Here is a 27521-nt window from a genome sequence, read left to right as displayed (position 1 = left end):
ACAACAGTTTCCTTATTTGTGCAACAATTTGCCACAATTAGGAGTACTGTTTAAATAGAATTTAATGAAGTATTTTCTAGTGTAGGGATTTTACCTTAAATGCAATGTTTTAGGAAACTAGTATTAAAATTTAGAACCTCACTAGTTCTTTTTAAAAAATTTCCTCAAAACCAGACAGAATACTCTTTACATTTAAATGAAATCTTATACTTTTTTTTTTTTTTTTAACAGAAGAGCCCTTGTCTAAAAGGAAATTTTCCATTGGACCCCCAATATGTAAAGTAGATTTTTTAAAAAAGAGCTCTAGTTGGCATAAGATCACATGCCTAATGAGCCTTTCTCTTCAGCAGTCATTAGCTCAACTCAAGAACTCCTAAGGGATTGCTGGAGCCCAGGAATTTGAGGCTGCAGTGAGTTCTGATTATGACACCACCAGTGTACTCCAGCCAGGGTGTCAGAGTGAAACTCTGTCACACACACACACAAAAAAAACTCTTGGGGCCCTGAGGCACAGTTAAAGATTTCTTATTTAAGTGATAATTAATGACCAAAGTTTTATGAAATTTAATCCTCTTTAGCTGCTATATGCATAACAATTCTTTTTTTTTTTTTTTTGGCCGGGGCTGGGTTTGAACCTGCTGCCCCCAGCATATGGGGCCGGCGCCCTACTCCTTTGAGCCACAGGTGCTGCCCTATATGCATACAATTCTAAGTTTGCCTTGGATATCATAGATCATTTGGGCACATTTCTGCCTAGGTACCCTATTATAAACAGTTGTGATTTTCTAATGTATTATAATTGAAATATTTCTCACTTTAAGTAACTTGCCAGAGAGAAATAATTTTGATTCTCTATTGCTTTATAACATTGTTAACACTTAAAAGGAGACTATTTTATTCATCTTCTTATTCCCGTTACCTTGACAGTGATAAGTGAGTGAATAGTTCTGAAGTTGTGAGTCAAATATGGAATTTAATCCTATTATTCTTAGCATTTTAAATTCAAAAGGCAAAATTAAGTCAGCTACTTTATGTTCTTGTTTGTTTGTTTTGCTGCTGTTCAGGATGTACATTTTTGGTGGATGGGTTCCACATAAGGGGGAAAATATTGAGACTTCACCTCATGATTGTGAATGGAGATGTACCAGTTCATTTTCTTACCTAAATCTGGGTAAGTCTTTTAAGAGTTACTCATCAAAATAAAGTTATTAATAAAAATAACTTTAGTTGTTTTGTTGTTTAAGAAAAATAGAATAGCTGTGGATATTTCTCTTTTTAGATACAGCAGAATGGACCACCCTAGTATCAGATTCTCAGGAAGATAAAAAAAATTCAAGACCAAGACCGAGAGCTGGACACTGTGCTGTTGCAATTGGCACACGTTTGTATTTTTGGAGTGGAAGAGATGGCTACAAAAAAGCACTTAATAGTCAGGTTTGCTGCAAGGATCTTTGGTATCTTGATACTGGTAGGTAAGAGTATTTAACAAATAAAACTTTTTTTAGGTAAATACTCAAATAACACCTGTCTTTTGAGACTTAAAGTAAATGCCACTGCCTCTCTTTCCTGTAATTAAAAATGAATGGCAGGAATGATATATGTAGATACTCTCCACTCCACATGAGTATATTAGTTCCTCTCTCCTTGAGTGTAAGCTGGATTTAGAGGCTCCTTTCCAGAGAGTAGAGCATGGAAAAGGAAAAAGAAACCTGCAAGCAGGTTAATCAAGTGAACAAGGTTACTGTGACTAGTGATGGCATTTGGATATAACTTATCCCCCTGATATCATGTTAATAAGTAGCTACTTCACCTCTGTGGTACTCCTCAAAAATTCATGCTCCCAATCCATAATCCTAATCACGAGAAGATATCAGACAAACCCAAATTGAAGTGCATTCTAGAAATTATATGGAATATGTGAGCAGTACTCTTCAAAAGTTTCAAAGTAATGAAAAGCAAGGAAAGACTAAGAAATAGTCACAAATTAGAGGAGATTAAGGGGACACGATGACTAAATGCGATGTGATATTCTGGATTTGATTCTAAAACAAAAAGAGCCATTAATTGCAAAACTGGTGAAATCTGAGTGGTCTGTAGTTGAGTGAATAGTATTGTACCAATGGTAATTTCTTAGTTTTAACAAATTTGTAAATTTGGGGGAAGCTGGAGTTATGGGTTACAGCAGTACTATGTTGTCTTTGCAACTTTTCTGCAAATTTAAAATTATTCCAAAATAAATTTTTTTAAAAAAGTATAGAGCACCAAAATTTATTTAATGTGGAATTCATAGCCATTTTCTATAAATATGTGTTGATTAACAGCTGTGTAGTAAGAATTGTTCTAAATGCTGAGAATACAAGAGTGAACAAGATTGATAATGTCCCTGCTGTCAAAGAATCTACATTCTGAAAGGGTGTGAGGGCAGGGGGATAACAAGCCATAATCAAACAGAGTAAGTGGTGTTTCTTGTAAGCACATGAAGACCTGAGATAGTGATGGGAGGTACTGGAAATGGAGAGCAGATGCTGCTTCAGAGTAAAAGTTAGAAAAGGCCTCTGTGATGAAATGACATATGGTTGGCTCAGCACCTGTAACACAGTGGTTATGGCGTCAGCCACAAACACTGAGGCTGGCAGGTTCAAACCCAGCCCGGGCCAGCTAAACAACAAAGACATCTGCAACAAAAAATAGCTGGGCGTTGTGGCGGGCACCTGTAGTCCCAGCTACTTGGTAGGCTGAGGCAAGAGAATCACTTAAGCCTAAGAGTTTGAGGTTGCTGTGACCTGTGATGCCATAGCACTCTACAGAGGAGAACAAAAAAAAAAAAAATGATATATGAGATATATGAGATGTGATTTGAATGTGAGAAGGTGCTGTATAAAAGACTGGGGAAACCACTGCAGGAAGAGCAAACAGCAAGTATTCCCATTTTAGGCATTTTCAGGAGCAGATTTGAACTGAGTAAACAAAAAGGAGAGAGTAGAAGGCCTTGATGGTAGAGTTTACATTATATTTTTTAAGACCAAGTCTTACTCTGTTGTCCTATGTAGGGTGCATCAGTCTAGCTCATAGTAGCCTCAAACTCTTGGGCTCATGTGATCCTCTTGCTGCAGTCTCCCAAGTAACTGGGTCTTGCTCTTGCTCAGGCTGGTCTCAAACTCCTAAGCTCAAGCAATCTACCCACCTTAGCCTCCTAGAGTGCTAGAATTATAGAGGTGAGCCATCATGCCTGGCTAGGTTAAGTATTTTTAAAGTACAATGGTAAGTTATATATGAGTTTGAAGGAGAGATATGATTTGATTTGATGAACTTTTGGAATGGTCACTAGTAGTTGTGTGAAAAATAAATTGCACACAGGGAGACAAATTAGAGACTCTTATAGTCAAAGAACTATCTTACTCAGAGAAGACAATGGATAAAGGGAGGAATCGACTGGGCGCAGTGGCTCATGCCTGTAATCCCAGCACTCTGGGAGGCCAAGGCAGGTGGATTGCTGTAAGACCAACCTGAGTGAGCCAAAGCAAGACCTCATCTCTAAAAATAGCCAGGCATTGTGGTGGGTGCCTATAGTTCAGCTACTTGGGGGGCTGAGGCAAGAGAATCACTTGAGCCCAAGAGTTGGAGGTTGCTGTGAGCTGTGACATCACAGCACTCTACTGAGGGCAACAAAGTGAGACTCTGTCTCAAAAAAAGAAAAAAAAGAAGGAGAGGAATGGATAAATACAGGATATATTTTGGAGCTCTTGTTGGCAGAACTGGCTAATAGGTTGAGTGTAGCAGGTGACAGAAAAGGAAGAAAGGAGGGTGAAGTTTTTAGCATGAATAATTTACTGAGATGGAGAAGATGAAGAGAAAATGCCTTTGTGGACAAAATTAAGAGTTCCGTTTAGACCATGCTAAGTCTGAAAGAAGATTAAGTAGGGAGTTGAATGAATAAACAAATCTGGAGTCCAGTAGAGAAATTAGATTTGGAGACGTTAGTATGTGATATTATGTGAGAAAGCAGATAATAAAACATATCTATGACTCTAGTTTTTTTTTAAGTTATAAATAGAAAATTTGGAAGGCTGCATTGCAATGTAGTATCTGAAAGCTGAGATTAAGTATTTTCTCCAAAGCCTTTCTCTTTTCCTTATCTGTATATTTAAGAATAGCATATATTATTTTTATAAAGTAAAAATAGCTTAATATTAAAATAAAGGCTGAGCATAGTGGCTCAGTAATCCCAGTACTTTGGGGGAAGCTAAGGAGTAAGGATCTCTTGAGACCAGGAGTTTGAGACCACCATAGGCAATATAGTGAAACAGAAATATAGAAAATAAGAAAATTGGCCAAGTGTAGTGATGTGTGCTTATAGTCACAGATACTTGAGAGGCTGAGGAAGGCAGATTGCTTGATCCCAGGAGTTTGAGGCTGTAGTGAGCTCTGACCATACCACTGCAATTTAGCCAGGGCAACAGAGTGAAACCCTACTGCAATAAAAAAAAAAAAAAAGTGTGTATATCAGTGGTTCTCAGCCTGTGGGCCACAACTCACAGGAACTATATTAAAGGGCCACAGCATTAGGAAGGTTGAGAACCACTAGTGTATATATATGTGTACATATATATACATATATATGTATAAAATAAAATTAATATAAATGAAAAAAGTAATGGAACAACTAAGCTAGAAACTATGATTTCTATGGAAAAAGCACATGCTAGCAAACAAGAAATAAATACAGAAAATTCACCTTATTGATTCTTTGAAATTGGGAATTAACTGAAGTCTGAGGTTGAATTTCAATTCTGTGAGATTGGATTAAAAGTGTATATGTATGAAGTTTTCTCTGTAGGGATCATATAACTTTAACCAGGTTGTCTAAGGGATCTGTAATTTAGTAGGGTAAAAAACTGTTGTATCTGAATGGACAGTTTTTCCATGAACATTTTCATAAAAGGTTTCAGACACCAAGCAAAAGTTAACATAAGTTAGCATCAATTTTGAGGGGAGGTAAAGGTTCTTCATCTTGTCTTTTTTTCACTTTTAGTTAAAATTTGTGCATTTGATATCATTTAAGAGAGTTATACGCTTTTTTTTTTTTTTTGAGACAGGAGCCTCAAGCTGTTCCCCCTGGGTAGAGTGCCATGGCATCACGCTCACAGCAACCTCCAACTCCTGGGCTCAAGCAAGTCTCCTGCCTCAGCCTCCCAGGTAGCTGGGACCACAGGTGCCTGCCACAACACCCGGCTATTTTTTGGTTGCAGCTGTTGTTGTTTGGCGGGCCTGGGCTGGATTTGAACCTGCCACCTTGGGTGTATGTGGCTAGCGCCTTAGCCACTTGAGCCACAGGTGCCGAGCCGAGTTATAGGCTTTTTAATGAAAAATAGCAGAGTGGCATCTGTGGCTCAGTGGGTAGGGCACTGGGCCCATAGTCTGAGGGTGGTGGGTTTGAACTCAGCCCTGACCAAACTGCAACAAAAAATAGTCGGGCTTTGTGGCGGGCTCCTGTAGTCCCAGCTACTCGGTAGGCTGAGGCAAGAGAATCACCTAAGCCCAGGAGTTGGAGGTTGCTATGAGCTGTGATGCCACAGCACTCTAGCGAGAACAACAAGGTGAAAACTCTGTCTCAAAAAATAGCAGTCATTTGCTCCAACCTTCCTTACATTTTTCTTGCTTTATAAGCATCTATTCTCGGCTCTGTTAAATGATTCTTTGGATATTTATTTCCATGTCTGTATATCACACTCATACATTGTTATGTGATTTTTTTTTCAGCTTAGGCATGTTACACTTTCTACTGTGGAAGTTGAGGATTTAGCTCTTCTTCCTACCTTTCCTCACTCTTCGCCCATGCGCCTTCCCTAACCACTATTCTCTCAATATGATTACACCATAATTTTGTTAAATAAGTATTCAATGTTTCAATTATGACTATATAAATACTAGTCATAGTTGAATCTTCCTGGCATATTTTTTTATTTGTCATGAAGTAATAATTGTCAGTTTTATTTGTTTGTTTTAGATCTGTCTGTATGTGCCGTTAATTCAATCTATACTCTCTATTATTTGTTTAAATCTTCTCTTGTTAAGGTTAGATGCATCAGATATTCTATCAAACTTTATCATCTTGAAGAAAGCTGTCCTGCTGTAATCTTAAAATGGTTGCCCTTAAAAATTAAGCACAGCTACCCTTAAAAACTGAAACTATCATCATGGAGAGATAGAGTCTCCCTCTCCCTAGGGCTGTCTTTTGCCTCTCATCTATGCTGGGTTTACTGTTTGCTGGATCCCATAGTTTTCCTTTTCTTAGCTTACTTCCTTATTTTTTGTGAAACCCACCCAATGAAAAGGGTGCACAGGTGATACTTTTTAAAAAAATCTTGCATTGTTTGAAAATGTCTTCCTTCTCACTTAATTGGCGCTTTGAATAGAAATAGAATTTTATACTGAAAATCATCATCCTTCAGAGTTTTGGAAGCATTTTTCTTTTATAGTCAAGCTTCCAGTGTTCTTTTTTTTTTTTCTTTTGAGACAGAGTCTCACTATCTCGTCCTCAATAGAGTGCGGTGGCATCACAACTCACAGCAACCTCCAGCTCTTGGGCTAAAGCGATTCTCTTGCCTCAGCCTCCCGAGTAGCTGAGACTACACGTACTCGCCACACACCTGGATTTTTTTGTTGCAGTTGTCATTGTTTAGCTGGCCCGCATCAGGTTCGAACCCACTAGCCTTGGTGTAGGTGGCTGGCACCATAGCCACCGTGCTACTGGCTCCAAGCCAAGTTTCCAGTGTTTTTGTTGAGAAATCCAGATCAATACTGATTTTTGGTCTTTTAGAGCATGACTTTTCCCTCCTTTCCTTTGTCTGGAAGCTTTTAGAATTTTTCTCTTGTCCCCACTATTTAAGTTTCCTAATGATTTGCTTTGTTGTGTGTACTTTGTATCCATTGTGCTCAGCACTCAGTGAACACTTTCAGTTCTTCAGTTCTAGGGAATTTTCTTGATTTATTTTATTGATTTGAAACCTCCTGTTTTCTTTATTCTTCATATAACTTCTCATAGATTTAGCCTCTTACTCCTTTTGTTCAAGTCTGGGTTGTCTTACTTTGAGAACATAAATAAACTGGATTGTGACTAGGATCATGGAGGAATTTACATGGGAATAGTTGAAGGAATTAGACTTACGTATCCTCTAAAACAGGGTCATCAAATTTTTTTTCTGTAAAGGGCCAGAGTGTAAATATTTTATGCTTTGTAGGTCTTGTGGTCTCTGTTGTAACTACCCAGCTCTGCTGTGGCAATAGGAAGGCAGCCACAGACAATATGTAAACAAATGACCTGAATCTGGCCCATGGACTGTAGTTTACTGACCCACTACTCTAAAGAATACTTTAAAAATGAGATAGGTATTATACTTATTCTATAGGGATGAATTTACAGACTTACAAATTTCATATTTTTCCAAAATACCATGTTCAAGTCTTCTTTGCTCGCATTAATAGAATTTCTAGCTTGTGTGTTATTAGCTGAGAATTGGCTCATAAATTTAAAAATATTAGACTTTGTGAAGAAGGTAAAATAGTGTAAGCTATAAACATAAAATATTTGCCCCATCCCAACTCCTTTTAGGATTAAACATTTTTCTGAGTCTAGAAAAATGGTAGTTTGGTACTAGATTCATTTGTAGATTTATTTATATAAGGAATTAAGTAAGTGGAATGGCAACTCTAAACTTTTTATTTGACCTATGGTGGCTGTGCTTATCTGAGTACATTTTCCTTCTTTTGGTAAACAGATGAAATTGTTGTTGCTCATGATTTCAAAGCTCCAGTTTACACAAGCTAAGCACTGAAAACTTAAATCTATCATATCAATATTGTTCTTTAGAAAAACCATCAGCACCATCACAAGTACAACTGATCAAAGCTACTACCAATTCTTTTCATGTCAAATGGGATGAAGTGCCTACAGTTGAGGGCTATCTTCTGCAGTTGAATACAGATTTGCCATACCAAGCTACATCATCAGATTCTTCAGTGGCACCAAATTTGCAAGGTAACATAATTTTCATACTTAATGAAAGTATATAGGCTCATATACTTTTAAAAAAGATACCGTAGAAAACTCTGATTAGGCTTGCTTTAAGAAATTTTATTATATTATGGCTCATGCCTGGTGAATCAAATATGTTGAGTTTCCACTTTGAAACTTGGCTATCTTACCATTATGATGTAGTAGAACTTACAGACTTGTAGAATAGAATATTTATTCTGTAGTTCATTCTGATGCACTTTCTTTTTTGATATATTTCTTTAACAGATGGTTTTAATTTACTTTCATATATATTTCAGCTTTTTTCGAGAGTATTTTTAACTAAACAGACACTTGGAGAGTAAAAGCAAGTTTAATTTTATGCATTTTTCCAGAGAGGATTTCAATCAACTTAAGCTATTAAAAAACAGATATATTTCGATAAAGATACTACCACTGTATTTCCTTTTTTGTTTTATGAACATTCTTTTTTTTTGCTGTTTTTGCCCGGGGCTGGGTTTGAATCCACCACCCCTGGCATATGGGGCTGGAGCCCTACTCCTTTGTGCCACAGGCGCCGTCCAATGTACTACTTTTTTTAACCTTAATATGTAACTTTGAAAAATATTTGGTTATGATATATTTTCTTTAAGCTAATTAAGAGCATATCAGTGTGAACTTTCTCATTCTTACAGGAGTCAGGATGGACCTTCACAGACAAGGCAGTAATAGCATCGTTTCTAACAGCGTAAGTTTAAAAGTTTGTAATCATATGAATATTTATAGTTATGGTCTCAATTTCCTTGAGTTTTAGCATATGACTCTAGGAGATGGGTCCTTAACCATGGCTGTACATCGGAATTATCTTTGAGATAAACACACACACACACAAACATATACACAGATGCCCAAGTTTTTCACCTGAGCTAGTGAAGCAAAATCCAGGAGGCTGTTTTTTTTTGAGTTTCTTTGTTTTTTTTTTTTGAGACAGAGCCTCAAGCTGTCCCCCTGGGTAGAGTGCCGTGACATCACAGCTCACAGCAACCTCCAACTCTTGGGCTCAAGTGAGTCTCCTGCCTCAGCCTCCCAAGTAGCTGGGACCACAGGCACCCGCCACAACGCCCGGCTGTTTTTTTGGTTGCAGCCATCATTGTTGTTTGGCGGGCCCAGGCTGGATTCGAACCCGCCACCTTAGGTGTATGTGGCTGGCACCTTAGCCACTTGAGCCACAGGCACCAAGCCAAGGCTCTGTTTTTAAAGAAAGCTTCACAGATTGTTGTGACAGAAGCCTGAATTGAAAACCCCTGGTCAAGAGAAGCTTATCTTCATTACATAGAACAACAGACTAATTTATTATAATTTATACTTATATGTCTGTATTTTTCCATTTCTAAATGTCATATACATTTTAAACTTCTAAAGAGGTACTTTACAAATATATGTGAAATATATTTTTTATTATGTATTTTGTTTTCCAAAGAATATCAGTTGCTAAATTGAGCACCTGTGTATGTGAGGTTATTTCTCGTTTACAAAGTACTTCACAGTATGTCTTTGTGGGGACTAATGAATAACATTACTCAGATTCATTATTTTTTTCTGGAAAACTGCTGTTTACATCAATAGACTCTTCAAGGAAAGTGATGTAGGTGTAGGTTTTCACATTCTAGGCATGACTGAGGACCAGTAATATACAGAAAAGATGTATGTCAGGAAATATGTCGTGTCACACTTACAGTATGTAAGGAAGAGGCTGTTACTGGTAAATCTCATATAGTTTATTTGTGAATAGCTTATTTAGTAGACATCAATTATTTTGCTTGATTTTAAAATTGCACATGAACTTTATGGCCACCTTGTATGTGCGTATCACAAATTTAGATGGTACTATAGGGCTCATGATGAACAGCAGTAGCTTTCTACCCTGTGCCTGCCTGCCTCTGCTTCCTGCTTCGGAACAACCACTTTCAACTCTTGTAGCTTTCTTTCAGTATTTAACGTTGATAGTCATTCCTTGGTATTTGTGGGGGATTGGTTCTGGGATGCCCAGTGGATACCAAAATGTAAGCATACTCTTATCTTACACTTGGTGTTGTGTACCTGTGGATATGAAAACTCGGGCCTCCAGGTCCATGGTTTTTGCATCCCATGAATACTATATTTTCCATCCGCGATGGGAATTGGAGGGAGATATCTGTGTGTTTACCATGTAGATGTTCACTTACCTCCTGTTTTCAATCTGGGTACCTCTCCTTACACTTTTTTTTGTGTCACTATAATATACAGCCTCACATTTCAACCTTCCTACCTATTTCCTATCTTCAGTTAGAATAGGGGAGAGGAATTTCTCTGGCTCTGTGTGCTGGGACAGCAGAGCTAGGGCCTCAGTACATCTTATCCAGGCTTCTGTGTGACAGTCCCCAGAGTTTTCTTATACTTCATACCTCTGCCACTGCAGTGCCAGATGCTTTCCTGTGCCCTGTAGGACAAATGGGTCATATCTTGGTGACTTTTCACTTAGGAGAAGGCTTTTAGCTTGCAGGTTTTCCTGCTTTGTATCTTATCTGCTATCGTCTCCTCTCCATTCTCTTTTTCTTTATAAATTTATGCCTTCGTAGTTTTGTGTTTTTTTGATCATTTTCATTGAGTTTTTGGAGGACTCTTCTGAAACCAATGTGTTTAATCTACTGTGCTTAATCAAAACTATCAGGATTTATTTGTTCTTATTTTATAACATTTTAGTTAGAGTGGCTGGTTTTCAAGCAGGGAGTACACTAGAGACACTATGGTACTGAAACTTCGAATGAAAAAAACCAAATTTTAGCTCTGTTACTGGAGCAGTTACTTTGCTTGATTTTTATTTCCTTCACATATAAAATAGGGGTCTAATAGGATTCTTGTGGAGATTAAGTAAGCGACAGAGTTTATGAATATGTACACAATGCCTGGCACAATGCCTTGTGTAGTTTAGGTTGTGACTATCATCATTATAATCATCATCACTTAATAATAGAAGCACCATCAATTAAGGGCAAGGGCAGGGTTTGTTATGGCCAAGTACCTATAGAGCCATGAGAACTTATAAGAGTTTATAATAAAAATAGAAAAGTAATAACAAGAATAGGTAATTAAAAAGGAACAGCAATATGGAATAAAACCAGCTCACTGTTATGGTTCAGTAGACCTATACATATTGGTATATAATAGCTGATGTTCACACTGATGACATGAATTAACAAAAAGTTTAAATGTGTTCAGTATAGTATGTTTAAGAAGGTAGGGAAAATGTAATTAGGAAGATTCTTATCCAAAATGTTTAATAATAAAGAATAATGGTCTGTATTTGTATTCAATCTTTATATGGAAAATTCAGACATACAGAATATAGTAGAACCTCTATAAGTTGACCACCTAAGAGACCATAACAAACTGTCAATACATGGAGGGGTCAACATAAGAAACTTTCCTTGCGTCTAGGTGGTGCCATGTCTGGTCTATGAAAATTAGGTCAACTTAAGGAAGTCAGTGTAGGGAGGTGGTCATCTATGGAGGTTCTACTGTAATTTATTTGGATGACATTTCATTGTAACTGAGACTTTATTTTTAGGAGTCATCAGAGTTTAAGTATACTTGTCTGACCTTTAAGGAAATTTGACCAGCATGTTAAACTCAGTAGCTTTGGTGTTTTATCCTGTTCTCGACATATTTACTTGTAACACTAGCCACCACTTACAAACACATAGATTTTCTTCCCCTTAATATGTACCCTCTCTTTTTCATTTAAAATTGACTTTTTGAGTATGGAGATAAGTGAAACATTTTTTTTAAAAAGATTATTATATAACTTAAGAATAATCCTTTGCTTTTAAATGTTTTATATTTTGGGAAACTTAAATTGTAAATGATTTTGCTTATTTTATGCATGTATTTTTATCTTATTGAATATTGCTTGCTAAAATAAACTGTTTGATTTCTTGTAGCTCAGTGATACAGTAAACAGTGTAAAGATTGAACATACAGCCATGAAAGGAACTTCAATGAAAAGCAGACCAGACTTGAAACCACTGACGGATTCTAATGCCACTTTACATTCATCTTTGGCATCTAATGCTTCTGCTCATAATAGTTGTGTGGTGGATATGCTAAGGAAAAATGAAGGTATAAGGATGGCCTTTTAAATAAAACTAAAACTTTTAATGAAATTAGTAGGGAATTTTAGAGTCATAGAAAAAGTAAATGTTATACAGTTGTATTTTTTTGTTTGTTTGCTTTTGTGATAGAGTCTTGCTCTGTCATGCAGCCTGGGATGCAGTGGCATGATCTATAGCTCACTGTAACCTCAGACTCTTAGGCTCAACTGATTCTCCTGCCTCACCTTCACAAGTAGCCGGGACTACAGGTGCATGCCACTACACTTGGCTGATTTTTTTTTTTTTTTTTTGTAGAGATGGGGTCTCTCACTATGCTACTCAGGTTGGTCTTAAATTCCTGGACTCAAGCAATTCTCTTACCTTGGCCTTCCAGAGTACTAGATTAAAGGCATGAGCCATTGCACCTGGCCATTACACAATTTTGATTCATTTTCTTGATAAGAAGTTACCTAGCATATTGAATTGAGTTAGAACAATGTCAAAATACCAAGTAAATACTTGCCTAAATGGTAAGTGGTGATGAGCTATAGAATTTTTATGAGGCAAATTCTTATAAATGTTCAGTGTTACTATTCCATTACACTGTTTTATTTCTTAGCACTTAATACTATCTGAAATTATTTATTTTGAGGAGGAGGGATTTTTTCTATCTTGTTCACCTTTATTTCCCTAACACTCAGATCTATGCCTAGTAAGAGTGGTTACTTAGTAAATAAGTGTTTAGCAGAGAGTCAAGAACAATGGTTCAAAGTTTAGAATGAAAGAGGGAGCTAAAAATTGGATGACATTATGAACATAATGTACTTTATTTTTCTAAACATTTTATGCCTAATGGTTAAGTCATATTAATGCCATTTGTGGTGCTCATGCATATGAGTTTAAAAGTGAAAATACTATGAATTATATGACAAAACTGTAAGATACAACAATTATCCATAGGTACTATATTAATAAATGATGTAATAATAATTGTTCATTTCCTTTTTATTTTAGGGCCTCACACTTCAGCAAATGTAGGTGTTTTAAATAGTTGCCTGGACGTAAGAACAGTAATCCCTGAAACTTCGGCATCCAGTATTGTTTCCAGCGCACAAACTATGGTAACCCAGCAGACCATTAAAACTGAATCATCCAGTACAAATGGGGCAGTTGTTAAAGATGAAACTTCACTAACAACATTCAGTACCAAATCTGAAGGTTTGAAATGTGTTTCACATACTGTATTTTGAACCATTTTTGTATATAAATTCATCATACTTCCTTGTTTTAGATGGGAATTGTATTTCATCTTGGATTGATTCATGTATAAGCAGATAAAGCATTTCAGTTAAAATCATTTTACAAAATATTCTCTGCTGCCTTACATAAAATATTTAGAATAGCACACACTATTGAAATATAATCAGATTGTATCTTACCTATCATGAATAAATTTAGCAAACTTTTTTTTTTTTTAGAAACAGAGTCTTACTTTGTCACCCTTGGTAGAGTGCTGTCGTGTCACAGCTCACAGCAACCTCCAGCTCTTGCTCTTGCCTCAGCCTCCCAAGTAGCTAGGACTACAAGTGCCCACCACAACACCCGGCTATTTTTTTGTTGCAGTTTGGACAGGGCGGGTTTGAACCCACTACCCTCGGTGTATGGGGCTGGCGCCCTACTCACTGAGCCACAGGCGCCACCCAGCAAACTTTTTTTTTAAGCCATTAGTTCTAGACTATGGATCGGTAATTCTTCCAGCTTAATTGATTTCTAACTTTGTAAATACTTATTCTTTTGCAAAAAGAATTGTATTTCATCTTTGGTAAACATTTCTTTGAAGTTTTAGCTCGTCATCAAATTTGAGTTAAAAGTCCATATTACTAATTTTTGTGAATAATAGTATAATACCCTGTAATTATTTTTTGTGTGTTAAAATACACATAAAATTTGCTCTTTAACCATTTTTAAATTTCTGGTTTGATATTAAGTATTTATATATTTATAAATTATATTTTAATATATCTGTTCATATAATTAGATTATGTAAGTCTTATGATGAATTATTTAATTTTTAGTTGATGAAACATGTGCACTGCCTGCAACTAAGATTAGCCGTGTAGAAACCCATGCTGCAGCAATGCCATTTTCTGTAAGTACATGACCTGGTGGTGATGCATGTTTACAGATGATTATGTGCTTTTAAATGTTAAGCAAATTCTAAATTAATTCATAAAAATATTTTCATGTCTCATTTAGAAATGAATTGACATCAATTTAGAAATAAATGATTGAATAGGAAACTGTTCACGGTATGTTTAGTGAAAAACACTGAATTAAAAATAATATATGCTGTGTTCCCAATTTTTAAAAAAAATACATGCAATACAATCATTTATACTCTCACATGAACCTGTACATATCCACACTAAAATGCTAGATGACTCTTTCCAGGTGTAGAGCCACAGAGAATTTTTACATTCTTTTTTATGCTTTCTATATTTTTATATAATGAAATGTTACATTTGTAATCTGAAATGTGTATATGTATTTATACATATATACGCACATATACATGTGTGTATACATGTGTATATTTTGTGCAACGTGTGCATACATGTGTAATTTACATTAGTGGTTAAAAAATAGGATGTGTTACAGAACACAAAACCTGGATGACTCTTGCTTCTTAATAGCATCACAACAGAATTGCAATATTGGTTTGACATAATGTAAGGTAGCCCAATAATCTCTGATAATGGGTTATTTTATGGAGACCAGAATTGGTCTGCCTGGCATCATTGGATGCATGGCATCAACTTAAAATGCTAGGAAAATGCTTTACAAATATGCCAACATTGTCTTAACTGGATAAATATAAGCATAATATATACATACTTTTTGAGGTTTTTTTATTATGCTCATTTCAGCATTATTACTACATGCAAGAGTTTTTAATCTGTCCCACTATTGCCTTTTAGGATCTTTAAGATTTCAGAATCTTTAAGAATTGTCTATAGTCTTAGTTTTCTTTCAATTATGATTTTCTGCGGTTTGATCATACATTTACTTTTATCAGCTTTCATCTTTCTAGAATGTAAAGTCCTAGTGTTCTTAGACTCTTCTCAGGAAAGGATTATTACAGTGAACCTTTTTTTCTTTTGCGATGCCTCAGCCAGAATTGTATCTGTTATCTAAGTTGGAGCCAGTTGTTTTATAAAAATTGTTGAAGAGAGTTTTTACAAGTTTAAAAAAAAATGAAACAAGGTTAAAGCTCTTATTTTTTTAACTTTAAAGACTCTTCTACTTAGTTCACTTTGTCATGTGTGATAGCCTAAATAACAAAAACTGTGAATTATAAGTATGTACCTCTGCTGTTATATATTTAAGACAGAAATAAATAACTGAAGTGCACATTTGTTTTGAGCTTCTGGAAACAGTGTCTCATTTATAAGAAGATGGCTTAAAAAGGTTAGTTCCAGGAATAAGTATAATTCACTTATCACTAAAAGTAGCTTAAGGTAGAGGAAGTTTCTTTGTTTAAAAGTAGGGTAAAAAATGTAAAACTGTTTAATTTACTCCTTTTTAGTATGTACTACAGATTATTCAAATTGCATTTTAGTTTTGAACATTTTTTCTCCTTTTAGGTTTGGAGAATCACAGGTATTTCAAGTGCAAAGATCACTGAATTTCTGCTAGTTGTTTTTGAATCTAGAAAAGAGCCAGCTTGGAATGAATTTTTCTTTATTTGCTCCTTTTGGAGCAAGTTGTAATGTCACACTAAAGGAATTACAGTTTCTGAGACAGTCTCTGAAATGACAATGTTCTATAAAACAGCTGGCATTTTAACATATCACTGATTGGAAAGCATGCTAACTCCAGCTAGGTTGATAGTATAGAGCTACTGGCTTAGAGAATGCCTATCACTCCTGTGTTTGAATTGGCATCCCTGTTTCACTATCAGTTGACCTAATTTGTTAAGACTTTATATATTTATGAGCTATTAATGTTGTGGTGTTTATCCATATACCTACTTATAGATCACTGCATGGACTTATTAAATCTTGAAATTTTTTTATATGCTCAATAAGAGTCTTCATAAATTTTTCTTTCTCTGAAACTAGAAAGAGACTCCTTCAAATCCAGTGGCTGCAGTGAAAGCAGGAGAACGACATTGGTGTGATGTGGGAATTTTTAAAAATAATACAGCTTTGGTGAGCCAGTTTTACTTGCTGCCAAAAGGGAAGCAAAGCATCTCAAAGGTAGCTATTGATGTATTTTCTACACCGTGAGTTATAAACCTCAAGAATGAGATTTTTTTTCTATAACCTTGATTCATGTCACTTGAATGAACGAAACTGAGATCCATCTACAATCTATAATTGAGAGTTCTGCAAACCAAGTTTTCTTGTATTCTTTCTATAGTCTATATCACAAGGATATCATTTAAAAAATCTTAGAGACAGGCATGGTGGTATGTGCCAGTAGTACCTGCTATTTAGAAGGCTGAGGCAGGATGATCACTTGAGCCCAGGAGCTTGAAATTGTAGTACACTATGGGCATCCCTGTGAATAGCCACTGCACTCCAGCCTGAGCAATGTACCGAGACTCCAAGACCCTATCTCCAAAAAAGAAAAAACCTTTTATTCAATCACTGAGCTGGGTTTTGAGTCATAAATAATCGTTTGACCCACACAGATAAAGATCTTTTGAAATATCTTTTATTTGATTAACAGTGTGTTTAGAGAATGGAACATTTTTTTTTTGCCTATATATTTTTAATTCCTGACTTTACAATTAAAAATATCTAAAAGTGCCTATATGCTACTGAATATAATCTAACTTTCCCTGGATTCTGAAGCCCTTTAAAGAGGATTTTATATATATATGTGACTGTGTGTGTGTATGTGTGTGCATGTGTATGTGTGACTAGTATATGTAAATTAGACATTAGCCCTCTGAGAATTATGAAATGGATAACTCCAAATAAATAAAAAAAATTTTTTTTCTGAGATAGAGACTTTCTGAGAGAATTGCCAAGTAAATAAATACTCATTTTAAATGTCTTGAAGGTATGCACAAATGAAAATTATTTTATTTAGCATTCTATTTTAGTTTCTATACTATTATTTCTGATGTCTCTATCATATTGAATTTTTCTAATTCTTGACAAAAGTTCTTGACAATTTCTTGAAAAATAGAAATTCTGCTTAATAATTTGTTATTATTATGCCTAGTGAAATTTCTTACTGTAGTTGGACTTCATGTATAAGGACATTATCTATATCTAAGGGTCTAGAAACTACCTGATTTTTTCTTAAAAGAGAAAAAGAGCATAAAATTTAGATTCGGCAAACTTGGGTTTGAATCACTGGTTCCAGTACCTTGGCAAGTCACTTGTTTAACTTTTCAACAGTTTCCTCATCTATAAAATGGGATCACAGAGCTCTCTTAAAGTAGGATAAAACATTGGTACTTCTGTCTCACTGTGAAAGGGAGAATATGTAACAATTATTTGAAAGTTGCAAATATAATTATCTTCCTAGAGTGTATCATCTATTCAATTTAACATTTATTGTCTACTGAACATTAATTCTTAAAAATGCTCTATGCTACATGCTAGTAACTCCTTTTCTGTCAAGCTTGCTTGTCTCTGAAAGAGTGTTGCTGGCCAGACTACTATTTGACAGTAAATCTTCTGAGAGTTCTGCTACAAGTTAAGTTTAGGTGAGGATGGAGTAGTGTTACTATGTTTATAGTGATTGCCACTTTTTTCTACTTTCATGTTATTCATGTGCAGAATGTTCTTACATTTATCCATAATTAGTGATTCTTAGCCAGAAAGGGCACTTTTCCTCTGGATAAAAATCAGATTTATGGGCTTAGTTGCTTTCTTGTAATAGAAGGTTCATTCCGTGTGTGTGTGTGTGTGTGAGAGAGAGAGAGAGAGAGAGAAATAAATGTGAAGTAGAGCCTTAAAACATAGTTCATTCTTTAAAAGTTTTATTGTTTGGCTCGGCGCCTCTGGCTCAAGCGGCTAAGGCGCCAGCCACATACACCTAAGGTGCCAGCCACATACACCTAAGGTGGCAGGTTCGAATCCCTAGCCCGGGCCCGCCAAACAACAATGATGGCTGCAACCAAAAGATGGCCAGGTGTTGTGGCGGGCACCTATGGTCCCAGCTACTTGGGAGGCTGAGGCAGGAGACTCGCTTGAGCCCAGGAGTTGGAGGTTGCTGTGAGCGTGATGCCATGGCACTCTACCCAGGGGGATAGCTTGAGGCTCTGTCACAAAAAAAAAAAAAAAAAAAGTTTTATTGTTTAATGAAAATGAAATACTTTGGGCCAGGTGTGATAGCTTATGCCTATAATCCCAGAACTTTGGGAGGCTGAAGTGGGTGGGTTGCCTGAGCTTAGGAGTTTAAGACTAGCCTAAGCAAGAGTGAGACCTTGTCTCTGAAAACAGCTGGGAGTTGTGGTGGGCACGTGTATTCCCAGCTACTTGGGAGGCTGAGACAAAAGAATCACTTGAGCCCAAGAGTTTGAGATTGCTGTGAGCTATGACACTGTGGCACTCTACAGAGGGTGAAAGTATAACTGTCTCAAAAAAAAAAGAAAAGGAAAGTTACATACTTTTAAAAACTTTAATAATAAATTGCTTGTACCTTTTCTTTGACTTTTGTATATATTTTAGGTAGGAAATGCTGATGTACCTGACTATAGTTTACTTAAGAAACAAGACCTTGTTCCAGGCACAGGATATAGATTCAGGGTTGCTGCAATCAATGGTTGTGGAATAGGCCCTTTCAGCAAAATCAGTGAATTTAAAACTTGTATTCCTGGTTTTCCTGGAGCTCCTTCTGCCGTCAGAATTTCAAAGGTGAGACATCAGGTCAAGACTTGTTGGTGACTTAAATTATTTGAAACTTCAGATGTGAAATAAACTGTCAGTTTAGAAATTCTTGTTAGCATCTAATGAAATTAGAGATATCTAAAAGGAATGGATACAAAGTTTGAAGACATTTTTTGCTAATCACTTGTAATATTTTTGGGTATCAAATTTTAAGCAGAATTATAGCATCCAAATCACAGAAAGGCAGGGGGATGGGATGTGCTTCTTGTTCTTGGTGTTATAAAACCAAAAAATTTGTGCTTGAGAATTTTAATAAAACATATGAAGTTGGATTGTATCTTATCCTAAGGTCTTTCCCCTCCTTAGAGAAGAAAATATCTGCTTTTAGGGACGAAAAGTCCCCTTTTGGGGGGTATTACAGGCAGACATGTAAGCCTAGTTCTGCTTTTGAAAACTGAGCATGAATTGTAGATCCAATTAAGGTAGGTTTTTAAAAGTCAACAATAAGAGATAATATCTAATGCAATTACTTTAGTGAAAAGAAGCATTTTGTGTTCTAAAGATAGACTCAACATAATAAGCAATAATAGAGAAAACTTAAGAATATTTTTCTGTTTTTTACCCCCATCTTCAAGAATGTTGAAGGTATCCATCTTTCCTGGGAACCTCCAACTTCACCTTCTGGAAATATTTTGGAATATTCAGCCTACTTGGCTATCCGCACAGCACAGATACAAGATAATCCAAGTCAACTTGTGTTTATGAGGATTTATTGTGGTCTTAAAACATCATGTATAGTAACTGCTGGGCAACTTGCAAATGCACATATTGATTATACATCCAGGCCTGCTATTGTGTTCAGGATATCAGCAAAGAATGAAAAGGGATATGGACCAGCTACACAAGTTCGATGGCTTCAAGGTAACAATAAGAAAGCACCTTTAAATTGATTTTTTTTTTTTTACTGAAGTTATTGTGATGATCATTATTTATTAGGAACTGGTTATAAAGATTTGTCATTTAAAAGAGTATTCTCTGTATTTCTAGCAGTTATGAATTTGAGTTTGTAAGTTGTTCTTAAAATGTATTTGCTCAATTCTAGATCCAAATAAAAATAGAAAAGAAGCAAAGACTCTCTGAAAATTAGTATATGGGTTCTTCCTTTTAAGTATAGCTCTTTTATAAAGAAAAATAGTAAAATTAAAGTAAAAGTTAGAAAGCTTTATTACCCCAATATCTTTTATAAAGTCTATGTAACCCAGTCATCCTAGAGTTATTGAGATGATTATAGTAACTGGCTGTTGTATACTATGCTGTCTCACATAGTGAATGTTCTCTACACTGTAAATGCCCTATCTTTGAGTATTCTCTCTATCTTTATTCTATATGAGCAGTGGTCCTCTAACAGCTATCTTCTATTGGATAATATTTGTGATACTAATTTTAGTAGCCATTTTGATTCTTCTGTTTGTTTACAGTTAGCCCAAAGCTTAAGAAGTTAAGAAAGAGATAAGTTCAGAAACTCTGCTTTGGAATTTTTATTATTTTCCAGGAATCATGGTAAAACACAAAAAAGAATAATGAGTTGTCTTGATTCTTACCAGGATGATATATTAGAATATATTTTTGGCCAAAGCACTTAAACTTACTTGGCTCTCATTTTCCTCCTTGACAGATGAAGGGGTTAAAATAGTTTACCTTTAAGGTCCCTTTCACCACTAAAATTTTGTTTTTTCATTAGAAGTAAAGTATATCCTTGAACATTTTTATCTGTCTTAATGACTCTAACTTTGCTTTTGCTAAAATTAAAATCTTCGTAATTTAAAATTCAAAAATTAAAGCATATGTCCTCCTATTGCAAAAAGAAATAAGCACCTTAACAGACCACAAGTTTTGAAATAGTGTTTTAAACATTTGTAAGATTTTTGTAAATGCTCTAAATGTTTTATTTTTGCATTTTTTTACGTCGAAATTGTATAAACTTTTTTACAGTGAAAATATAAGCATTAGACAGCTAACTCAGGTTCCATTACAACCTTAAAGCATTATGAACACTCTGCTACAGGTAACTTGTTTTGAACCTTTTAGGAATTTCATAGTTCCACTGCCTATTTTAATCTGGAATGAATACACAGAGCAATAATCACAGAGAAAATATTTCAAACTAAGAGCTGTAATAACTGCAAGGGCACAAGTCCATCTTTTTTTATACCACATAACCTTCTGCCAGTTTAGGTTGACTGAGTAGCTATGTCCTCAGATTTCATGTATAATACCCCCAGCCAAAATGGATTTAATTGTGCAGAATTGATATATTTGTGTGTTCCAGTTACTAATTTAAAGTGTATAGAATATTTTAATATATAATTTTTGTAAAGAACTGGGATTTTTATACTACAGTATTTGTAATTAATGTGTCTCACTAATTTTCTCTTAAAGAAAATATGCAAACCATTAGACACATAGTGAGTGGTTTCTGAACTCTAAAGATAAAATAAATGCACTACTATGGTGTTGTTAGAATACCTTTTTGTATGAATCTTTAATCTTTAAATGTATATTTTACAATGTTTACAAGGAGCTTCTCTGGTTTGTTATCCCAGCCATGCCCTTGGTGAGAGGGTCATTCTGCATTTGTTTAACTCATATGCTTTGCTTTTGGCATATGCTTGCTTTTTGCACTAGTAGAATTTTAACTTACCTCATTGTTATGTTTGTAATCATTTGTCTAGCATCTGTAATGTGTCTGATATTGGCTAAATAAATACTTAACCAAAGTTAAAATACATGGTAAGCATTTTTGCACATATTAAATGCTAGGGTTTGCTGTGTATATGTGTGTGCTTAGTTATAAAAAGAATAAGAATGGAAAGTTTTAGTAGGTGTATGTTTCAAGTCCAATTATTTTAATGCTCTATTTGCTTTAATAGAAAAAAGTCTGGCTTTTAACCCCTTCTTCTCTGCATTAATTAACAATTTGCATCTTGAAGCACTTCTCTTAATGACAAGGAATACATTGATTTTAAGCAAAGAATAGACTATTTGAGTGTGCACATTTGTACCTATTTTAGTATTTGATTTAGTTTACTTTGCTTAATTGCCTCTATTGTTCTAGACCAGGAGATGAATATGAATCTGTGGTTCTAACATAAGAGTTTTTAGAGGGAAAAGCAGTCTTTCTGTACTGTACCAAGGTATTTGTTAAAATAATAAATTAAAAGTAAAAAACTTTGAGAATTAGCCCAGCTTCTGATTTTTTTTTTTTTTTTTTTTTTTGGCATTTGTACATTGATCACCAGTTATGTTATCTCCCTAATAAGGGATTGGTGATTTAAAAAGGCCGTTAAGAAATCTCTGTGGTTTTGCCATTAATAGTTAATAAGAGATCTTAGAACTGTGTGTTCATAAATCGAAGGAATTGGGGTAAATAACAAAGGTAAATGTAGCTTCTTGAGATTTGCACATTTTCTAAGTGAAAATCCCTTTGTGTAGCAGAGAGCTATATCATGCAGGTATTTCTCACAGGAAGATTTACAATGAGTTAAATTACTTTTTTTTCTCATCCCGGTTAGATAAGCAGTTCAGATGGTACCAGCCTTTGTGCCACAGTCCTCTTCCTGTGCTCTGCAACTTTGGTTCACATAAATAGTACAAGTATTTTTGGTGTTGCATGCTTTTAGAATTATGTTTTCTAAAGTATTATATTGACTTCATTTTAGTTTAGTAATCTTTTCTGGCAATTTAATTAGAAATGGGGTATATATAAACTCAATTTTATCTGTATTTTTAATAATTGAAATAATTTGATTGCATGTATGAGTCACGTTTGCCCCATTACCCAGTTACATAAATATAACCATCTGTAGGAAAGTGAAACTGTTGATTCATTATTTCAAAAATCTGTAGCTTAGCAAAGATTTGTTCTGATTAGAGATACAGTCTACTATAACTAAAGATATTTTTATTTTAAGAAATTACAGCACTTATATAATCATTTGTAACATTGGATATGAAAAGATTATTCATATTTAAAATTATTGTAGTCATCTGATCATAAATGAAGTAGATTGCTAAATAGAATTGGTCTTTAACCATTTCAGGTATAACTGACTGTTCTATTTTCCAAGACTGACTTTAGGCAGTTTTATGTATCATGTATCAATGACATGTAAAATAAAGCACCTTTTCTACTATAAATAAATATAGGTGTTATTTATTTTGAATCATGTGAAAGAAAAGTTAGTGATGGCAGAGTAAATCTGTAGAAATGTTGATTTTATATTATTCATCTAAAATAACATAGTCTTTAAATTAAAAAGTCGATTGTGTTTTAAAACTTTTTAAGATAGTGGATTGTGGTTGGGAGTCATTTTCTCATAGAAATGTAAATCCTGTCTAACCTTTATTGTACCTGAACCAATATGCTTAAAAGTAAAAAGGCAAATGGCTCCAAGAAATAGTCTAAACTTATTGCCACTTTTCTTTTTGTCTTTCATTTACTCTTAAATATTTTTCTTTATGCTTTTACTCTTTTTAATTCACAGTACTAGGCTTCTGACCTGCTAATCCGTTGAAATGACTCTAGCAGAAGGTCAAGGGTAATCTCCCATTTGCCAAATCCAGTGAACCTTTCACGGTACTTAATTTCATCACATAAAACTTTGATCTGCTCCCTGGGCACTTCCACATTTCTATGCTGTCTGTGATACCCTGCCTTCTATCCCTGTGCACCTCCTCCTGTCTACATTCCCCTTTTTCACTCCCCTTTGGCTCCATTCTTTGTTTATTTGGGTTTTTTTTTTTTTTTGATTCAGGTCAAAAATGTTGCCAATCTGATGAGAACTTTTCTGACATACTCGCTGCCAGATAGATTTGACTCCTTATTTTTGTACTTCCACTGTCCTTTCCTTCAGTGATAGCAGTCTAAAAAGCAAGTGCCTGTATTGGTTAGTATTGTCCTTTTCCCTTTGCTAGATGGTAGGTCTTTGAGACAGAGACAGGGTCTTATACATGTACTCTTCCATATTGGCCAGTTAACTGGTACTTAAATGTTTTAACAATGAGTAAAGAATGCCGCTGTTATACCCACATTATAGCTCTACATACTCCTGCTTCCCACCCTTAAGTAGGGGTCAAAATGGGAGAGGGGTTTGAAAGGGTAATTTATTTTTGCAGATTTGATAAGCCTCTAGAAGAAATACAGACTCTTTAGCTTTGTCTTACCCTACCCTGCTCTTACTTGGTAGGCTCCTCAGAGAAGTTCTGAGATAAAGAAGGAATTTAATAAAGGTGTATATAGATCTCAAGAGGTCTTTGATTTGAAAAGATTTTAGCATTTGATGAGATTGGTAGGAATTACCCAAATATGATTTTTAACACTGACTGATCAAAATGAGCAAAGTTAGTCAATTTCTGACACTAGAAACAACTTGCCTATGTAAGCACAGGGAACTACTAGAAAACATGGACACCAGGATTGGAACAGAGTTGCTTCTTACATATGATGTCACGTCACTTTTGTTACCTCTAAGCTTATAGGACAGAAGATTCTTACACTCAGAAAAACACGACGATATTGGAAAACCTCCCTTCCAGGTTTTCCAGTTGTGAGTTCCTATATGTATATATGATTTTCTTTCTTTCTTTTTTTTTAAGAGAGTCTCACTCTGCTTCCCAGACTAGAGTGCCATAGTGTCAGCCTAGCTCACAGTAATGTTAAATTCCTTGGTTCAAGGGCCACAGGTACCTGCCATGACACCCAGCTAATTTTTTCTATTTTTAGTGGAGATGGGTCTTGCCCTTGCTCAGGTTGGTCTGGAACTCCTGAGTTTAAGTGATCCTCCCACCTTGGCCTCCCAGAGCGCTAGGATTACAGGCATGAGCCATCGTACCTGGCCCATATATATATTTCTATAACTCTAGAAAAGGCTTATTTTGATCATGCCTACAAAAACACGAACTATAAAATTCTGGGAGAAAAATAATAAATTTTGTATACTTAACAAAAAAAGAAAAGGCTATAAAATCTGAGGATACCAGCTTCCTTACTCAAAATGTATTTTTGTGTCTTAATTGATATCAGTTATTCCTCTCCTGTCCTCTGCAGAGCTAATATCAAGAAAATGTCTCCTTGTGGGCCTGTTACTCTCAGCAGGGACTCACTAAATGTGAGGTTCTTTTGTTTTATATATACTCTATATAAATTGAATTGAGCAAGAGCCTGCTTCTTAAAGGTCATCAAATTCTCAGTCTGGCTACCACTCTTGCCAGTACTTCTAATTCAAAAGTCTTGAGAACACATGGTTATAAAGCTTTTGGCCTTGGATAAAGAGAAGGGTAGGAAGTCATAGGAATGAGGCTGTTAAGTCTACAGATGTACCCCTTACTTATTAATTTTATTTTGCTTATTAAACAAGGTCTTCGTAGGGTATCTAGAGATGTCAGGGCGTGTTTACATATAACCCTTGAGGATAAAAGCACAGGAAAGTACAAACTGGTGGCACATCAGATATGGAAGCTATTAAGGGAAGGAATGGCCCTCATCCTACCTACTTACCACCCAGACACAAGAAGCTGAAGGATACGTCATTCCTGAGCATGAGAATTGAGGAAGGCACAAGAAGACACCATTGTGTCTGAGCACATAAACATTAAAAATAAGAGTAGCAGCTAGTGTTTATTTTTGAACATAGAATAATCCTGTCCACTAGTAAATTATGGTCCAATAAATGTCCAGCTTCAATCAAGAGGTTTATTCATTCTTCCTCCTCTTTACCCAATAAGCCAGAGTGAAAGTTCTCTGAGAATTTCAGTAAACTTCCCTCCTAAATTGTCTTTTTATATTGGGGAAGGAGCAAAAAGCTCCTTGGATATACTTGTAATACTTATCCAACATAACAAAACATACCATGTAAGAGAGTGGACAGAAGTCAGAAAGTCCAACTGCTTGATTCAAAATCATCCTACAGTTGCAGTTTAGCATCCCTTGGTGGCTTTGTTCATTCCAGATTAACTATGGTTAAGATTCCAAGGTCTTGTAGCTGCTAGTATTTAAAAAATATCTACAGCAATACCTGGACCTTTGTAGTGAGTTGGCACCCATATGTTAGACCCATTTGTGAAGACAGGACCCAGAGAATATACTCTCTACTTCCCCCCAACTTCCTAACCCAAGATAATAACTTTAACCTGCCCCACTTGGGTATAGTGGGTAGATTGACAATTTCAAGTTTATTTTCTTTTTGAGGATTTTTGAATTGTATACCAAAATTTCTAGCTAATTCTCTGAATCAGGAAAAGTTACATTTTTATCATGTCTTAAGTCTCTATAAATATGGTCCAGGGATTTTTGGGGGTCCCTAAAGCCCTATCAGGAAATCTGTGAGTACAGTGTTACTGCCATCGCTGACCTTGGCAAAGACATGGTAGCAAAATTGTTACGATATTTGTGTGATGAGGAGAGCACCTGTTACTGCTCAAGTGGAGAAACAGTTGCTACTATGCACCTTTTGTACTTTTGGAATACTTTTAACAAATTATCAGGATAGGGCGGTGCCTGTGGCTCAAAGGAGTAGGGCAACAGCCCCATATACCGGAGGTGGTGGGTTCCAACCCAGCCCTGGCCAAAACTTGCAAAGAAAAAATAATAATAACAAATTATTAGGATAGTGTGCGAGATAGAATTTTGTCTTTTGAAAGTCAGTATTGAAAGTCAACACAATTCATTAAGGAGGTGTTCTTTGTCAGTTTATTTGGGATTTACATCACCTATCATATCAATATCTGCTTTGTACAAATAATTACACCCAGAGAACAAAGTAACCAATTAACTAGAGTCATGCCAATGACTCCTAGCCAACGTGGAAGAGCAACACTGTATGGCCACCTTGTTGGATCTTGACCCTGTGAGAATCTAGTTAGCTTTTAGGAGGAATAGTTATACTTGTTTCTTTTTTTTTTTCATATTGTCATATACTTCTTTCCTAGTATTGGAAATTGGCTGACTTGCATACCACAGCAGTGGCTGAAATATCAGATGTTCCCTCTTTGTTGATGAAAGTATATATTGCATAACCTTGTATTTTTTTCTTTTAAAAAATTTTTGTGACATACAAAAGTATGTAAAGTGTATATATGGTCTAAAAATAGTCACTTAAGAAGTAGAATATTCTCAACTGCCTGGAATCCTCCATTTGTCCTCTGGCCATACACATTACACAAGGTAAACATTCTTCTGGATTTTCTTGTTAATAATTCCCTTGTTTTCATTTGTGGTTCTACCATCTATGTACACACATGTATCCGTAATAATTTGTTTAGATGTACCTGTTTTTAAATTTTTATGTAAATGGAATCATGCTGTATGTGATCTTCTGTGATCTTTTTTCTAATGTTGTTTTTGAGATTCCCACCCATGTTATGCATGTAACTGTATTTCATGTTTTCACTGCTATATAGTATTCCATCGTGTGACTCTCACAATTTGTTTATCCATTCTTCTATTTATGGAGATTTGGATTGTTAATC

The 27521-nt window shown here is 35.4% G+C and overlaps 1 protein-coding gene across 2 annotated transcripts in view; it reads left to right on the top strand.

Moving 5' to 3' along the window:
- HCFC2 (host cell factor C2) overlaps positions 1-21520 on the top strand; it is a 31512-nt gene extending 9992 nt beyond the window's left edge. Inside the window, exons 6-15 of one of the 2 annotated variants that reach the window (XM_003783291.3) lie at positions 1065-1171; positions 1280-1468; positions 7871-8038; positions 8710-8762; positions 11995-12172; positions 13159-13362; positions 14220-14293; positions 16266-16403; positions 18837-19022; positions 19631-21520. In XM_003783291.3, the coding sequence (XP_003783339.1) occupies positions 1065-1171; positions 1280-1468; positions 7871-8038; positions 8710-8762; positions 11995-12172; positions 13159-13362; positions 14220-14293; positions 16266-16403; positions 18837-19022; positions 19631-19945 (1612 nt within the window). In that variant the 3' untranslated portion in view covers positions 19946-21520. Of the gene's footprint in view, positions 1-1064; positions 1172-1279; positions 1469-7870; positions 8039-8709; positions 8763-11994; positions 12173-13158; positions 13363-14219; positions 14294-16265; positions 16404-18836; positions 19023-19630 lie in introns of those variants that run through there. The other variant, XM_023509401.1, reaches the window with a different exon arrangement.
- Positions 21521-27521: the final 6001 nt, after the last annotated feature.

This window comes from Otolemur garnettii, unplaced genomic scaffold (assembly GCF_000181295.1).
Source record: "Otolemur garnettii isolate 467f Iridium unplaced genomic scaffold, OtoGar3 scaffold00007, whole genome shotgun sequence".
Taxonomy (NCBI): Eukaryota; Metazoa; Chordata; class Mammalia; order Primates; family Galagidae; genus Otolemur; species Otolemur garnettii.
This window is presented reverse-complemented; position numbering and strand designations above follow the sequence as displayed.